This window comes from Pithys albifrons, chromosome 1, assembly GCF_047495875.1.
Source record: "Pithys albifrons albifrons isolate INPA30051 chromosome 1, PitAlb_v1, whole genome shotgun sequence".
Classification (NCBI taxonomy): domain Eukaryota; kingdom Metazoa; phylum Chordata; class Aves; order Passeriformes; family Thamnophilidae; genus Pithys; species Pithys albifrons.
In genome coordinates, this window is record NC_092458.1 from 113,316,799 (window position 1) to 113,334,632 (window position 17,834).

General features: G+C 42.4%; 1 protein-coding gene across 5 annotated transcripts in view; it reads left to right on the top strand.

The window, feature by feature from the left end:
* The window catches only part of POU2F1 (POU class 2 homeobox 1), a 117,387-nt gene that overhangs the window by 58,828 nt on the left and 40,725 nt on the right, over positions 1-17,834 (top strand). For 2 of the 5 annotated variants that reach the window (XM_071563945.1, XM_071563953.1), the window contains exons 1-4: positions 3,274-3,495; positions 8,221-8,286; positions 14,221-14,321; positions 17,173-17,226. In XM_071563945.1, the coding sequence (XP_071420046.1) occupies positions 3,468-3,495; positions 8,221-8,286; positions 14,221-14,321; positions 17,173-17,226 (249 nt within the window). In that variant the 5' untranslated portion in view covers positions 3,274-3,467. Of the gene's footprint in view, positions 1-3,273; positions 3,496-8,220; positions 8,287-14,220; positions 14,322-17,172; positions 17,227-17,834 lie in introns of those variants that run through there. The other 3 variants (XM_071563971.1, XM_071563979.1, XM_071563962.1) reach the window with 2 other exon arrangements.

Below are 17,834 nucleotides of genomic sequence, written 5' to 3' on the forward strand. Positions count from 1 at the left end.
GGCCAAAAATTAAGACCTTGGGTGCTTTCTACCATGCACACTATGGGGGGAGCAGCTGGAGCAGGAGTGGTAAATTTAAAAAGGAAAATAATGTATGCCCATCCCTGGAGTCATTCAAGGCCAGGGTGGATGGGGCTTTGAGTAACCTGGTCTACTGAAAGGTGTCCCTGCCTGTGTCAGAGGGATTGGAACTGGATGGTCTTCAAAGTACCTTCCAATCCAAACCATTTAATGATTCCATGAACTTACATAAAGGGTGAGATAATAATATTGTCCAAGAATGAAGTGGAAGAACAGTGTGGTTTGAGGTTTTTCTGTGGTGCTTGGTTTTGGTTGGTCAACCTGAGGTGGTTTTTTTGTTTATTTGTCCTTTTGTTTGACAGGGCAACATTTAAGTTTTTATTTCAATTAGCATATTAGTGGATGTTCAAATGGGCTTTTGTGTGGGGACCTGTGGGTACTAATTGACAGGAAGCTCAACGGGAGCCAACAGTGTGTCCAGGTGGCCAAGAAGGCCAAGGGGATCCTGGCCTGGATCCAAACTAGCGTGGCCAGCAGGCCCAGGGCAGTGACCCTTCCCCTGGACTCTGCCTTGGGGAGGCCACACCTTGAGTGTTGTATTCAGTTCTGGGCCCCTCAGTTGAGGAAAGAGATTGAGGGGCTGGAGCGGGGCCAGAGAAGAGCAGCGAGGCTGGAGAAGGGAGTGGAGCACAAGTGCTGTGGGGAGAGGCTGAGGGAGCTGGGGGTGTTTAGCCTGGAGAAGAGGAGGCTCAGAGGTGACCTCAGCACTGTCTAGAACTGCCTGAAGGGAAGTTCTGGCCAGGTGGGGGTTGGTCTCTTCTCCCAGGCACTCAGCAATAGGACAAGGGGGCACGATGGGCTCAAGCTCTGCCAGGGGAAATTGAAGTTGGAGAGCAGAAAAAAATTCCTTCCAGAGAGAGTAATCAAGCAATGGAATGGGCTGCCCAGAGAGTGGGTGGATTCCCCATCCCTGGAGGTTTTTCAAGTGAGCTTGGCCATGGCACTGAGTGCCATGATCTGGTAAAGGGACTGGAGTTGGACCAAGGGTTGGACTTGATGATCTTGGAGGGCTTTTCCAACCCAATCGATTCTATAATTCTGTGATTGGTGTTTGTGAGGCAGATCATTGGCACATTTGGGAATGGGAAGAAACTTTTCCCCCTGTCCTTGTTAGGTGTCCTTGCACTGTTGATGTGGCACCACCAGCACATTTGTCTGCTCTGGTACAAGTCACCCATCACGACACACGTGCCCCATTTCAACGGCCACTTCCTGTGGTGTTGCCCTCCTGCCACTGCACCTGTGCTGCTCCAGCTCAACCTCTCCCAGCAGGACCCCAGGGAGAAGAGTGAGCACTGCTGTCCCCCCTCTTTGTGCTTGCTGCCTCAGCCCTCTTTGGGAAGGTTTGTCACAGTGTTCGTGTCCAGGCTCTTCCAAGGAAGCAAACAGATTATCTCCCAGTGCACTCCAAAAGCGTGTATGGAGAAGTGAAGTTTGCTGACGGCCTGTGAACCATGAAGATGTGCCTCAGAGGTCTCAATGGGACACGTGAATGAGTAGAAAACCAAGGTGGAAACGAGGTATTAGGAAAACCTATTCAGTACACGCAGTTGTTTCCCTGCAGTAGGGAGCACCTTCTCCCTTCTCTTCTTGCAATCTTTTTCAAGTGTAGATCACTCATGTTAAATATATAGCTGGGAACATCTTGTGTTAAGTAGAGATATGAACCTGAACAGAAGAAGAGGTCAAGCGTGGAAATAAATTCCAGTCAGTACTGGATGATTGAGAAGTCCCTTTTCTCTCGCTCCCTCTTGTTTGGAGAGGCGGTGCTTGAATTCACTTCAGAAATGAGGAGGAGAAAAGTACAGCTAGGGGTTTTTCTAAAGAAAAAACCAACAACTTACTCTTTAAATTCACATTAGCATCTGGAAGTGGGTGGCTCAACCCTGTAATCATCTGCATCATCACATTAACTTTTCCGGATCAGAATATGGAATATTAAATGTTGTTGGGTGTCCACATCACGTTTGAATTTTTATATAAATGTTCTTGCTGTTCAGGACACTAGTGTTTGAGTGGTAAACAAACTATTTGAGATGGTTTAATATAGCCTTATAGTTAGTACACTTAGTTTTGTGGACTGCTTTTGGAAAAGAGGATTGATTTCTCCACCAACCAAAGCCTCTTCCCCGTTCTCCAGTGCACTTTGTGGTCCAGCAGCGAGCACGTTCTGGTTATCATTGAGTGGCTCAGAGATGCGACGCGGGTGTGACGTGCCCCTTTCACAGACCGTAGCTCCACAGCAAGCTGTATTTAGCCATATTGTGTATCTGTTTGAAAGGATTAGTAATAGATTTTTGGTTTTTTTCTTGAAAGTCATTGGAAGCCAAAAGACTAAATCTATTTTGATTTCGCTCGGGATAGATTAATGGGCGTCAAATGTTACACAATACTTGACATATCCACTGCTGTTAAGTTGGCCGTGGCAAAGGGATTACCCGATAATGAATCACCAAGCTCTTTAGCTGTTTAAAGGGAATTGTGCTGCTTCCTTGCCCTGGTAGGACTCTCTCTCCTGCCCAGGACCTTCTTGTGACAGCGCATGTTCAGATGTGGAGAACTCCACACAGATGTGCAGGCACCGGTTTGACAGCTTTGTGTTCGGCTTCTACCTTGCTAATTGTTTTCGTGGGATTATTTGGATTGTGTTGAAGGCTTTTTCCAAATCCCCTTTATTACTGAAGTTATTGTTGCCAGCAGGAATAAGATTAAAGGTGCTTAAGTCTGTAGAGTTGTTTCTAATTTGTACGTGTCATTTCAGTGGCATTTGAACAGAACTCTGGCTCTTCCCCTCCCTGCTCCCCTGTGGTACTGTGCTTGAGTTAGGGCTGAGAAGCCAAGCTATTGGAAGAAAATTCATTTTGTTCCCTAATTATTATGCTGGCACTCGGGAGATAATTTTTCCCTTCATGCACTGCCAATTAATATGCAAATGAGCTGATAAATATTTATACCGTGATTTAAATTATGCAGGGAGCGCTTTCAGTGTACTCTGCAAATGAATTGTTCATGGACTTCAAAGTGCTGGCTGCTGTGCTAACGAGAGGAGATTTGCATAAGGCCCTAATCAGGCGCATACTGATTAAGCTTCATTATGGAAACTGCCAGCTGCAATCTTTGTTTCTATTTTATTACAAAAAGGGGAACTTTTCACGCTTCAGTCGCCTTGACAATGTCAGACACAGCTAGCAGGAGAGACTAAAACTCCACACAGCAACTGAAGTTTCCCTGTTCAGTTGAAGATTGCTATGGTGTAACTGAAGTTGTATTTCTCCCCCACCTCCCCACTCCCTTTCGTGTTCGCTCAGAGCAGTAGTGTAGATTTGATAGAAATTGCCATTCTCCCGTTCCTTGGACTGTCTGAACCTGTGGAGGATCCCACAGCAATGCTGGACTGCAGCGACTACGTCCTAGGTGGGTACCAGCTCCGCTCTTTCTTACGGACACGGAGGCTGCGAGATTGACTATGCATAGAGGCTTAATCACATATGCAGAGGCTGGAGAGGTATCTGGGAGGCTGCAGCTCACCAGTGAATCGGCAGCAAGGAGGTGCCTGCTAGACAGAGAGCTAGTTTTGTACCAGGGAAATACATGGCTTGGTTTTTTGTTGTTTGGGTTTTTTTCTTTCTTTTGTTATTGTTTTTTTCCCCCCTCTTTTCCCTCGCTCCAGGAGAATTTGTTTCCACTGCACAGACCTGGATGATATTAATACAGACCTTTTGCTTTTAGGATTTCAATCTGAGAAGCATTTGGCTTCTAACAAACACTGGACTTGACTTGCATATATCCCTGTGTTACGAATTTTAAGGCATTAAAATGAATGAGAGGGAGCTTCAGTCTCAAGGAATTCAGTAACTATATTGAGCCATTCCAGAACAGAATGAATGTTATGTCTGTGTATATTTAATACAGCAAGGTTCTTCGTGGGTAATAGAAAATAAGGTGGAGTGCACAGTGGTTGCCATTGATACCGTTACAGGCTGTTCTTAAGGTTACTGGGATAATGTATTTCCTGCGCCGAGATTCCACCAGGACTGCAGAGCAGACATGCCATAATTTCTTCTTCATGTCTTTTAAAGTTATTTATAGTAATGGATCATCCCAATTTTACAATAGATTTTATTTATTTTCAAGGCTTTTTTCGCAGAGCTTGGGGGATGTGTGTGTGTGTGTATATATATTTGTGTGTGTGTATATATATACACACACATATATGTATATATAATTCTTTTCATTCCATCATATAAGTTAATGTAAGAACTTACATGTCAAAGTAAAAGAATATATGTTGGGATGGTAAATTTTAAAGCAGTCATCTCAATATGTTTGTTTCTGGGTATGATGTGTTCTTAAAATTAATTTCTAAAGAATTGTTGGCATGTTTTCACTCACGTTGAACTTGGTTTTTCCATACACATCAACGAGTCGTTTACTACTGGTGCTGATGGAGCATTAGGCAGTTTCACTGTAGTGGGTGAAAGGAAATAGTAGTACACCCATGTTGCTATTTTCTGTGTTTCACTGGCTGTGACAGTCCCTGCCACTCCAGATTGGTCCAGTGTCCTCTGCTGCCTTTCTGAATACCTTTGGAAGTGCTGCTGGGGGTGTGGGAGAGCCTGGCACTGCACTGCCTGGCGACACCTCACCCTGCTTGCAGAGCAGCAGCACGGAATGTATTCCCTCCTGAGAGTTTGATTTCAATCCTGCACCTGCTGCTTTCGATCCGTCCTTTTGTGGAGTTTGTTTTTAGATGATGTTGGCAGAAGTTGTAGCCCAGGGCCTTTATTTAAAACCCCAGTAAGATCTAAAGGAAGAAGAAAAGGTGAAGGCATTAGGGGTTGGGTTTTTTTAGCTCACTTCATTTGTTTATTCTCTAAAGCAGAGATTGTATGAGCATGTATAAACCAAACAGCCTTTTTATTTGACGTATAATGAATACGTAGGTTTAGTATCCCGCGGATATGAGTCTGTTTTGCTGGTAGCAGTTTTGTGCTTCCAGATGTATGTCCTACCATTTGCAATGGAAATAGTGCCATTGTTCTTGATGCTTTACATGCAGAAGGCCCGCAGATTGAACAAGAAATAGTCAGCTGGTGAAATAATGGATGCTATCCTTCGTTTGAACCTGAGCACTACCAGAAGGATGTTTCTTCTTCCAACTTATTGCTATTGCAGAAAAGCAGTGTTTGAGGTCTTTGTTAAGGATGGATCTTTACAATAAGATATTCCTCATTTACTCAAGCTCTTGGTAGTTAAGTAAACTCTATATCTAGGACTGGGAAACACTGAAAACCTTTTCTAAAAGGATTTATTTTGCAGCATAGTCTGACAGAAAAACATGTCTTGACTTGCTTTATGGAAGGAGGGGGTCTGTGCAGTTATAACTTGGTGTGGCTGAGCAAACTTGCCATGCAGGAGGGCTCCTTGTATGAGCCTCCTCATACAGACTACCCTGCGTTGAGTTCTGTGCCCAGGACACCTGTGTCCCCTCCTCTGGCTTTCTGCCATTCACACCCTGCCCTGTGACTCTAACAGTTCCATTTCTGCAGCAAAGGCCCTGTGTTGCTTTTCTTGTGTGTCAGTGAACAGGTCCCATGTTGTTGAGGGACAGTCTCAACCTGTGCTCTTCCCCTTTGTGGGCACTTGTATGGTGAGTTCTGGCCACCCCTCTGCTCTGGGCTTAAAAAAGTACATCCTACATCCATCAGCCTCATGAGTTAGCCCAGTTTGCACAGCCAAATGTGTTTGATTTGTAAGCACTCTTTGCTCATTTCCCTGTCCGCGAGGACTCTTGATGTTTGCATCCAAAGCAAAGAATCCCATTCAGTGTTCTCTAAACCTAAACTAATTGCAGTACCCATCTGTGTGTAAAAGAATGAACGAATGCTGTTTACCAAATGCATATTGCCTATAATCACTCCAAATAAATGTGCTGATATCACAACAATAAACTCAACTTAAGGTATATGCAATGTCTAGATGGAAACGTACTTTGTGTTTGTTTTACACACAGATCTGTCTGCAGAGAGAGCAAACATTTCCGTGCAGTCAGTGGAACATGTTCTGCTTCTAGAGTGTGGCTCCTGCCATCCAAATATGGAAAATGGCAAAATAAGGAGCCTTGGAAGCAAGAGGTTCTGCACCAGCAACCTTAGCAGAGCTCTGTCTTTCAAGACTAAAGTCACATCTTGAATGTGCTAAGCAGAGGTTGTGAAAAACAGGACAAAACTTGCAGCCCTTTGCCCAAGTGTGGGCCAGCAGTGCTGAACTGCAGTTTCTCCTCACACACTCCTCCCCTCTCAAAAAGCAGTTTAACACTTCTGCCTTTATACCAAGAGTGACACTGATAGTTCAGATCTCTTTTACATGTGGCTGAACGCTTGAAAGATGTAAGAGTGGGCACAGGAACTCTGAGAAGAGTTGAGGCTCTGGAGAGGATGTGTTAACTTGTCAGAGCAAGTTTCCTGCTTGTCACAGTCCTCTGGGTTTTCAAGGCTATACTGGGTTCAACAGTTGTTTATGTGGAAAATTATATTAGTTTTAAAAATATTGATCATAGAATCACCGAATTATTTGGGTTGGAAGGGACCTTAAAGATCATCCACTTCCAGCCCTTCAACCCCTGCCAAGGGCAGGGATACCTTCCACCATCCCAGGTTGCTCAAAACCCCATCCAGTCTGGCCTTGGACCCTTCCAGGACAGGGCCATCCATGAGGTCTCGGGGCAGCCAGTTCTGTGCCTCACTACCCTCTCATCCTCATAAATATCCAGTCCAAACCTGCCCCCTTCCAGTTTAAAGCCATTGTGCTGTCGTTACATACCCCTGTAAAAAGCCTCTCTCCACTCTCCTGTAGCTCCCTTTAGTTACTGGGAGGCTGCCATGAGGTCTTCTGGAGCCTTCTCTCCATAGCAGAGCTGCTCCACCCCTCTGACCATCTTGGTGGTCTCCCCAGGACTCTCTCCAGCAGGTCCATGCCCTCCCTGCTGTCCCTGGGTGGCAGCAGGGGATGAGACATGGCAACAGTCCGTCTTCTCATTCCCAGCTTTCATAGACTGCCACGCAGTGAAGTGTCTGGGAATTCTTGGAACTACCTGGGGGGAAGGTGCAGCAGTTAATGCTGTTACTTGTATTCTTCTTCAGTCCATTGGTATTTTGGAAACCACTGCTCTGAAAATGCATGACAGAGGTAACCTTTTAAGCACCTTGCAAGAGAATATACTGAAATAAAGGGTTCGTTTCAAGCTCATTGAACTTGATTTTTAGCTCGTTATGGGAATGGAAGAATGTACTTAAGGATTTGCTTACACTTCATTTTACGAACTGGTGTGTCTTGAGATTCTGTTTGTAATTTTGGTGTGTGATAATGTGGCACACTGGGGTCGGAAGCAGGGAATGAGGAGGGAATAAGCAGGAGAGCTGATGCTGTACACAGAACATCTGTATAGATTCCTATATAAGGAAACTGCATTCTCTGCCTACTGTCTGGAGAGGCCCTTTGGCTTGCACTATATTCAGCTGACAGGCTTTGAAACCAAGAACAGGCTCTTCAATAGATTCATCTAGAGGGAGATGGAAGAGGAGTTATTTTAAATTTATATGGTTTTGCATCAACATATAGGAAATATAAAATAACTTCATGTCAGTGACATTCCAGTAAAATAGAAATGCAGGAGTAGAAAAATGGCATCCATTTAATTATAATGACTGAATTTCCTTTCTCTTACCAGGGTGGGGTGGAGGGAACAAACACAAGAATATTTTAGGCTGTGGTGGTCAGACTTAATGTTTTTGAATCTTGGTGTTGCCATTATTCCTTCCCTCCCCCTCCTTTTTTTTTCTCCTATGACTTTCACTGTATTGAAAATTAAGTTCCTACCTATCATTGCCCTCCAGCATGTTGTCTGTTATTCCCTTAATGCCACGTTTGCACATATGGGAATAATGACATAAAAATTTTTTGAAACAATATTTATCTGGAAGATTCAGAATTGTGTTCTTCTTCTGTGTTAGAAGCTGAATTAGGGTAAAGTACATAGCAAATTTCTGTTGTTCTGTACTTCCCTTAGACAAAAGGATATGAATAGATTTGGGGTTTTTTTTGCTGTGTTGGTTTATCTTTGTTTCTGTTTCATTGCAGACTCAAGAATGAACAATCCGTCAGAAACCAGTAAACCATCAATGGAGAGTGGGGACGGGAACACAGGTAAGAAATGATGAAGTGGGGCACAAATATTTTCTGCTGGAATTGAATGAATGTTATAAGCCAAATTTCTTTACCAGTTTATTGGGAAACCCCACACCCCCTGGTTTTAGAGACTTAGGAACACTTGAGTAATTTACCACTCTGTAGTGGAGCATCACCCACACTTTGTATTTAAGATTCCCCTTCCCCACTTTTTCTGTCTGTAATGTTTATGATACTACAGAAGGTCTGGTGGCACTCACTCTCCCCAAGTGGCCTCATTTTTTCTTGGCAGAACACACATTCAGCACTTCTAACTTTGGCATTTATTTTTGCGTAGAAGTTTTCCCGGCAATGTGGGCCACTGCCTGGTCTTGTTTCCATTTTACGTTTCCTTCAGGCTGTCACAACAGTTCTCAAGAACAAGTCAAAGGGGGAAAGCCTAATTTCTCAACGTTAAAAATAAAAGATTACCCAGCTTTTCTGTAATTTCTTTGTGTGTCAGAATAGAACCTTGAAATTTGGAAGAACAGTCTTTGTGCCAGGACCAGTGTGCCTTTTGGTGCATCCTTCAGATGTGACCAGATCTAAGCCATTGCAGAAGGTTGTTAAGCCTCTGTAGCTTAATCATTCAACCTTTTGCTTTAATTCCTTTCTGGAGATAATTTAATGTTCATTTTGGAAGCAAGAGAAATGATGGTTCTGAATGGAAAGTAAATAGTTTAACCTAACTCAGAACCTTCTCTGAGCTCAGAACAGCATTTGGGAAGAGAAAATTTTAATGAGAAGCAACTTGTTGCTTTGAGCAAAGTCTAGTTACCTGGTATGAGGAAAATTATTTTTCCTCCTCGTGGTTCAGTAATAAGAGTTTTATTTTAAACTCTGGAGTTGTGATGAAATTAACACTATATTTCATTTTGTGCTACTGTCTCCTCATTCTTTGTGCGAGGCTTTAGTACAGCTGAGAGTGCCTGAATGTTCCCCACACTGATCTGAGGGGCTGGATGTTTTCTGCCAGTGCTGGGGGTCAGTCCAGAGGAATTCTGCCTGCTTATTAATCTGTGTTTTGTCACTGGCTTCTCAGGTTTTATAATTGCCACTGTATTTTCAATAGGAGAGGTATCAATTCTTGTTATGCACAGAAGTGTTTTATTATTTATTTAATCCTGGTTTAGGATGATATAAAACACTATTTCCAAAACGTATGGGCTGTAAATATTTCATGATCATAAGTAGCGTCAAGAGAACAATGGTTTTAAATATCCCTGTAGACTCCTTGTGGCTGGAGGTTGTGTGTAAACTCCTGAGAAAATTCAGACTTCTCTCTGTATGACCACAATTCCCTGGATATGCTTTGTCCGGAGTGCATTCCCAACAGCTTTAACCAGCAGCTGGACCTCAACTGAGCTGTTGGGAGGAGGATTTGCCTTATTCAGAGGTGGTCAGTCCATTATCACAGGAGCATTTTCCTGCTTCAGCAGGGCCCTGCCTGCTCTCCAAGGCAATATTTCATTCCTGGAAGGGTGGAGGTCATGACACAGAACGGGTGGATTATAAAGCTGCATGTAGGTCCTTTCATCTTAAAAGGGGATACAATGTCTGTATTTTTGATGCTCTCGTACTAAATTTGACTGCTATTGGTGTTTGGAACTTTGGAACATATAGTTTAAATATTTCCAGTCATTCCTTTCACTTTTGTATCCTGAATTTTTCAATTACATGAACTGAAGTAATCTGGAATTTTTGAGGACCCTTTGTTTCTGAAGTCATTGTTTTGTTTTTAAATACAGTGCTCATAAACCACTGGAGAAGGTGATTGATGGCACTTGTGACATTCTTTGGGAGCTCAGGCATCAGTTGTATTAGTCAACTTGGCAGATGTTAAACCCTGAAAGGAATATTCACAGGATGTGATTTTAGGCTTCTGATTGGGGTGCTCAGATGATGGTTCTGCCCTCAGTGCATACTTGGTGGAATAAAGTCAACTTCCAGCTCGGATGCTGAGGAACTTGGAAGTGCCATCGATTTTCCTTCAGTGCCTGTGCTCCCCAGACAGTGTGTGGAGATGATTTTTATAAAACTCAGAGTTCTTATTTTTGTAACTTTCTGCAGCTGCCTGTTTTCCAGTGACATTTGTAAATCACTCGAGTCTGCTGTGCAAACACTACTGGTCTATCTTTTAAACCTCAGTGGATGTTTGTTTGGCTCATTCCTGTTTTAAACTGAGATGATGCAACTTGAAGGTTTTAGGAGAAATTATTTTAGGGCAAGAAGTTACATTTGGGACAGTTAGTGATCTCAGGAATAAACAACAGTTGCCACTGGTAAAGATATAAAAATCAGTAGTTCTCTGAGCTGGCAGCTGAGTTTCATGCAAGTTAACAAAATTTTGAGCTCTGACTATTTAGGGAGCATAATAAAGTCCTCTAAATATATTGCTCACAATACAGTGCCTGAAATAGGTTATAAATCCAAACTTTTTGTGCTAGCTGGACTTCCCTTTTAAACACCTGAAAAAGCAACCCACATTTCAGACCAGTTAAGAACAAGAACAAAAAACTATAAGCACACGAGTTTCCTTAAGAACATGAATTGATCAACTGGTCATCAGTGTTGTAGAGTTATGTAATCTTTTCCAGCCTTCACTTGTGGGTGGACAGTCTGTGTAGTGTCTACTGGAAAGGAGGAGAAGTAGGAAGAATGTCTTGCAGTAAATGGATAGCATTTTGATGTCCTTTTTATAGGCTGCAGCATAAAATTTTCCAAAACGTCTCAGCCTTGTTGTTTGTTTAATGCATCTCCTCTTGTAAGAGCTGTGTGAATGCAGAGCTGTGAAAGCCAAGGTTATAATGACTATGGAAACTGTAGTGTTGACATAGCAGCAAAATAATGGGTTTTGTAAGTCAGTATTTGGAAGGATTCTACAGATTCTTGTTTGCATTGCTTCATTTCCAGGGATTGATTTTCCAGTTTCCATAAGAACAAAGTCTATAGGACAGTGGGAGAGAGACCATAAAATATTCTTGAACTGCCAAAATCCTGGGCAAATATTAATGCTAAACTTCCTATTAGTAAAGGAATCAACAATTGCTGAGTATTGAGGGTATCTATGTCTCTCAACACACTCAGAGAGAGGAGAGGGAGCTGAGGAAATGTACTGGTAGTGCTGGGGTGTCTCCCAGAGCACAAACCCACTCCAGTCAGTTTGAAATCTTCCTTCTTGGTTGCCTTCCCTTTCCAAGTTCTTCCTTGCACTTTACTCCCAAGGCCTGGAATTCCTCACTGCCCTTCCCTTCCCTTCCCTTGCAATTTGCAACCTCAGATTGAAGTGTGGTGATTTTGGTCTTGAATATTGAGATTTGTTTTCCTGACAGCAGGTGCAGTGTTACCTTTCCTGCCCTGTGTTGTCCTGCCTTCACCCTCTGCAAGTACAATTCCAAGGTGGCATAAACCATTCCATGTTCAGGGTGTTCTGTTCCTTTCTCTGCAGTGGTGCTGTGTGAGTCTCCATCCAAACCAACTCTGAGAAGTAGCCAATTACATGGCTGAATTTATGCCAGAATTTAAACATGCTGAAATTGCACTGGACCTCAACTGTAAGAGTGAAATTTCATCCTGCAGTTTCTCGGTCCCAAAGCTTGCTGAGGGTTGAGCACCCAAAGCAAAACAAACTACTCTCCCAGGCACTCAGCAACAGGACAAGGGGGCACGGGCTCAAGCTCTGCCAGGGGAAATTGAAGTTGGAGAGCAGAAAAAAATTCTTTGCAGAGAGAGTAATCAGGCAGTGGAATGGGCTGCCCAGAGAGGGGGTGGATTCCCCATCCCTGGAGGTTTTTCCAGTGAGCTTGGCCATGGCCCTGAGTGCCATGATCTGGTAAAGGGACTGGAGCTGGGCCAAGGGTTGGACTTGATGATCTCAGAGGTCTTTTCCAACCCAATCCATTCTATGATTCTGTGAAGTCTCCAATTGGAATGAGGAGTCTCTGCCTCACAGGAAGTTTTCTTACCTGTATTTTTTTGTACTTGAGAGTCCTTGACTATAGGTTGAAAACTAATTCAAAGCCTCTGCTTAAATGGGGAGGGGGTAAATTGTTTTTTTTAAATTGCATTACCTGTTTGTCAGGAATTATTTTTATGTATTTACCCAATCATCTTTCCATTCCCTTTGGCCTTCTGCACAGAGAGAGTTCTGCAGTTTACTGGACAGAATGAAAATAGATGAGATTCTTCTAGCTCTTTGCAGCAGACCTTTTTTAACTGCCTTTCTTTGGGGAAAGGCAAACAAGTTGCATTGATTGAAGATCAATTCAGACCCAGGGATAGTCCTTCCATTCACTTTGAATTGGAATTTTAGACTCATTAAGCAAAATAATTTTACATAGTTTAAAATTAGAATGTTTTTAACACATCTGTGGCTCTTTGGTCACATGCTTGTCTCTTAAGTTTATAAACCTCAGCCCAAAGCATAGAACTGAAAATTGAGAGTAGGCCAACTCTCCAAGGGCCGCCTTAGTACACCTGACATGGATGCAGAAACCTTGACTGTCTGCATTGTGTCTGTATTTAATTGAACAGTGAGTCAATCTCTGGAAATGTTATCTCTGTAAGCTGTTTGTAGGTCAAAATAGCAATGTAAAATACTGGATGGTCTATTTTACTAATCACATTTTATGCCTGCCTGCTTCTGCAGATGTTTCTAAGGAATAGCAACCCCCTGTTGTTGTTTAACAACTGTGACTCCTTCGCTCAGCAGATAACCCAGATTTTTATGGCAAAGAATGTAGATGATGGAAGGAATTTTTAAGTAGGAGTAAACTGAACACCTGTCTGTAGACACTGAACAAAATCTGATTGTCATGAAGAGTAAACGTGCAAGTCTAAAGCTGGTTTTGCTTCATTTCAGTCGTGCACTTTTAAAGATTGCATCATCTGTTCTAGAAATTCCATGTAGCCTGATACACTTGGAGTCTCCCTTCTTTTTATTAGCCACTGTGGGTAGTAACACCCAACACACAAACCCACTTTTTGATAATTGCTAAGGTTGGGTTTATCATCTCCCCACAGAATGATTGTTAAAAGTTTGTGTTTGTGGTACCTCTTGGCAGTAGAGAATTCTGTGGCAATGTGTTGTGGAAAAAATGTTGGGTGTTTTTCTTTCCCTTCTCACAGCCAGATTATTTGGGCTAGTTTGGGAGCTTTCATGTTTTCCAAGCTGTTTAGGAGGAAGACTTCAAAAAAGTAGGAAAATAATCAGTTTTTAATTATATGAAATGGAGTGAAAGCAGAAGCAAGCCCAGGCAGTTATCTTGTCTAATGAGAGCTTTGCACAAATTTTAATGGAAATATGGGGTTATCTTTTATCAAAACAGTAAAACTGGCCCATAACTTCTCTTTTCATCTAATATTATTTTACCTGTCTTTAATGAAAAGTGATTTGTATGGACCTTGCTGTTGGCACATTCTGAGCTTGAAGATAATCTTCAGTTGGTGAATAGAGAGTGCATGGAGGAGGGAAACACAGTTCCATCTTAGCAGCACCCACACATTTGGTTCTCAAACCACCCAGAGAGTGCTGGGGTGACTGTACAGAGAAACACAGAGCACAGAGTTATTTGGGTTGGAAAGGAGCTTTAAGGTCATCAAGCCCAACTGTTAACCTGACACTGCCAAGTCCACCACTAAGCTGTGTCCCTGAATGCCACATCTACACATTTTTTAAATATCTCCAGGGTATACAGAGTGGGTAATAGTGGCTAAAGAATGATGTTGATTTTGTTCAGCAGAGCCAGGATGCTGCTGCCCCAGCCCCCTTCCAGCAAAAATTCAATTCTTGTTACTCTGGGTACTTTTCTATGACATAGTATTGAGAGAATAGCAGGAAACTCAGGAGTATTAATTCTTATTTTGCTTCTCAAAAGTAGCAATTAATAGTTTTGGATCTCTCTCTTCCTCCAGGCACGCAAACAAATGGCCTGGACTTTCAGAAGCAGCCTGTGCCTGTCGGAGGAGCAATCTCTACAGCCCAGGCCCAGGCCTTCCTTGGGCACCTTCATCAGGTAAGAGAAGATCCATCCCAGAGCAGGGGAGGCTCAGGCACAGCTGCAGCTGCCCTTGGCTGTTCTGTGCTCTCTCTTTGTTTGTGTGGTGGGGAGTCATGTCATGAGACATCTGGGTGGGCCACATAGCATGGATGGGGAGAAGTTCTCACGGCACTCCCTTGGGTGTCAGGATAGGGTGGGACCTGTCCAGGAGCACTACAGATCATCCTCTTGGGGACCTAAGAATCCATGCATTTTGTGGTGTGTGTTTTTGGAGGTTTTGTTTTCTTTATTTTGGAATATTTTTTGGTTTTTTTTTTGGTTTGGTTTCTGTTTTTTGGCCTTAATAGAGATTCCAAATTGAAAGGCAAGGTAAAATTTAATCCTTTGGGGAAAGGATTGTATTGGCCCAACAGCTGCCAAGGTTCTGAAATTGTCACTGTGTAGTTAAAATTGAGAAGTGGTGTTGAATGGGAGTCAGGACTATGCTTTGCTCTTACACATTAACTAGAAAGAAAGTTGATCGAACTTACTAAGCATAAATGGTTTGTGAGGATTTTTTTTTCTTAAAGTTATTTCAATGACCTGTTTGTCAGATGATATTCAGACTTCTAATGCTGTCCCTCTGTTCTGCTGCTGCTGTGTTTAGGGAATCAAAGCTGAACTTCAGATGTAGGCTGAAGCAAAGTGGGGCATCCCTAGGTGAAGAGAAGTATAAGGGGCATTTTTTTGTAGTTTTTTTTATCTGTTCACACTTGATGTATGAAAACAAATGTCCTAATTTCTTTCCCTTCCTCAGCACCAAGTTTTAACTTTAAAATACTGTACCTAATTGGATGACCTTGAATGTTTGAGGTCTGAGGTTGCACAGTTATTGTGGTATAATTGAAGTACTGAAGCTTTTATGCCCTCTTTTAAGAGCTCTGAACTGCCGTTTTATTGTATGGAACATTCCACACGTCTTGTCACATAATTGCAATTTTCCTGGTAGATTGGTTTATGTAGGACCTGGGGAGTGCCACTGTTGGAATGTGCTGTTGTAGGGTGCCTTTATGTGGAGGGAAGTGACTCGTTTTCATGGGTTGTCAGTGTGTGTTTAACATGGAGACCTGGAGCTGTTCTGAATTTGGGGTGTTTGTTTTAGGCTTCGTTTTGTCACATGGACTGACCCAGGACAGTAATTGTGCTTAGCACAGAGCTTCATCCTGCTTTGGAAATGTATTTATTCAAACAGTTGTCAGGTTCTTTGTACCTTCACGTCTGATAAAGCGCGATTCATTTCTTTAAACGAGTTCAAAGGGAAGGCTCAGGTATTCTTTTATTCACCTGCAGGTGTGTGGGAATCTATTGTGAAACTGTCCTTGTGGCTGCTGTTAGTGGGGTGTTATTCAACCTCAACACACAGTGCTCTCCTCTACACTAATGCAAAATATGAGGCTGTAGAGACAGCATTCAGGAGCAGTTTAGTTTCTAATTTGAAAATGTGTTGGCTGTGTGGTCAAAGGGGTGTCCAAATTGCATCCAGAGAGATTTTCAGGGATATGCTGACTGCACCTGAGTGAGAAACATTTGTAGTCTTTTATGTGGGTTTTGTGTCATTTTAAAGTATTATCTCTGAGTGTATTTTTTGGGTGGCAGGGTGGTGTTGTTTAGGTTATTCTCTGCTGTTAATCCACATTAAAAGCACACTGTGTCAAACTATATTTTGCTTGTGATGAGGAGGGGCTTTTCTGGGAGTGTTTGCTGAGATGTAGAACATGCTTAGTAAGCCTGGTACCTTCATTTAGAGAGGTAGGAAGTATTTCCAAGGTGACTTTTAAGGGTTGCCTCTTCAAATATTCAGTTATTAATTTCATGTACTGCAATTTTCCTGTGCTTGAAAATACGTGTACCCTTTATGTGGGGACATTTTTTACAGAGGCAGGAGTGCTACATTTTGCTTTGCTTTATTGTATCCTCACATGTCGCCTTGTTTTCAAATGAGCAGTGGTTTTCAAACATGGCCAGAGATGGAATTCTCTACAGGCTGTAACTCTGACCTTTGAAAGTGTTGGTAATTAATTACATGGCATTCCTTCTTTATAACCAGGAGTGCTGGTGGAAACAAGGCGAGACTGATAAAAATCGTCTTCGCCAAATGAAAATACAGCGTTTGTCGTACAGAGAAAATCCTTATTAGAGATGAAATAACACTCTTTAAAAAGTCTCACCTTCTGAGGCATCCGTTTTCCTTCCCTGCTAACCCACAAGACCTTCTTTGGACCTGTTAATCACAAACATTGAATTCAAGTTTTGAGTATACCTGAATCAATGCAGCCTTTGTAAAGTGCCTCTGGTCCTCTGTATTGAGATCATCTTTTCAGAGGCTGAGAGGACTGCAGGTGCTTGAATGGGTTGGTCTGAGGGAGAGTGTTTATGCTCTGGGCTCTGTGCTGTGCTGGTGATTGCTCCTCTGTCGTGTAGGAAACAAATGCAGTGTTGGGGTAAGACCCATTCTGAAATATGAGTAGGATGGTGATGAGTAGGAGCTCAGTGGACTCCTCTGAAGCCTGGATTTTGGGAACAGGAATAGGACTAGTTAGCCTGTCTACCCTAATAGGCTCCATTTCACCTCCATTCATGATATCTAGATCCCTAGGCAGGAATACCTTCTGCAAGAGGTAGGCAAATAACCCTTGTGGAAGAGTCTTACAGGTTTTTTCAGCCTGGAGCACAACCCCTATTTCACTGATTCAGGTGTTAGAGGGGCACCCAGTGTTCTTGGGGGAGCTTTTGTTGGGACATGGGTGGGGAGATTGTTCTTTTTTTTTACATTGTTAGTTTTCTGTGGATTCTACATTTTTTCATTTCCATTTTTGCACTGTTGTAGGTCCAGCTCGCTGGAACAAGTTTACAGGCTGCTGCTCAGTCCTTAAATGTACAGGTAAAGACAGTTCCCTTCTGCTGCTCCTCCTGGTCCCAGTAGAGATAGTTTTTAACCCATGATATGTTCTTCTGTTTTTTTTTTTTTAATTTGACTGGATTTGCAAGGGATAGATATGAAGGAATAACAGTTTTACAGCTGTATATCAGGTTCAGGTTTGTAAGCATTAGGACACTGGAGTTGTTTAAAACCTGCAGTGATCCTAACTTAGTGCTGGATTTCAGTCAGAAAAAGCCCTGTTAAAACTCCAGGCATATTTCATGTTCTTTCATTTATTCACTTATTTTAAACCTACCACATATTACTTTGCAATTTTTCCTTACTTCTGGTAACTGAATATAGGAATATAACCTAACATTAACTGTGTAATGTGGCTATCTTAAATTGCTTGTGTAAATAACACCTAGTGACTTCAAAATAAGTCAGAGTAATTGTTGTTTAATAATGTACGTGAGACAACAAAGCTTTCAAACTTTTTTATGATGCTGAGCACTTCAGTGTATCAGTTAATGTTGCACTTCCTCTCAGTACTATATTAAAGGGGCAAGGGATGCAGTTTTATTGAAAACTGGTTTCACTATTGCTTGTTATTAAAGAATGTAGGTAGT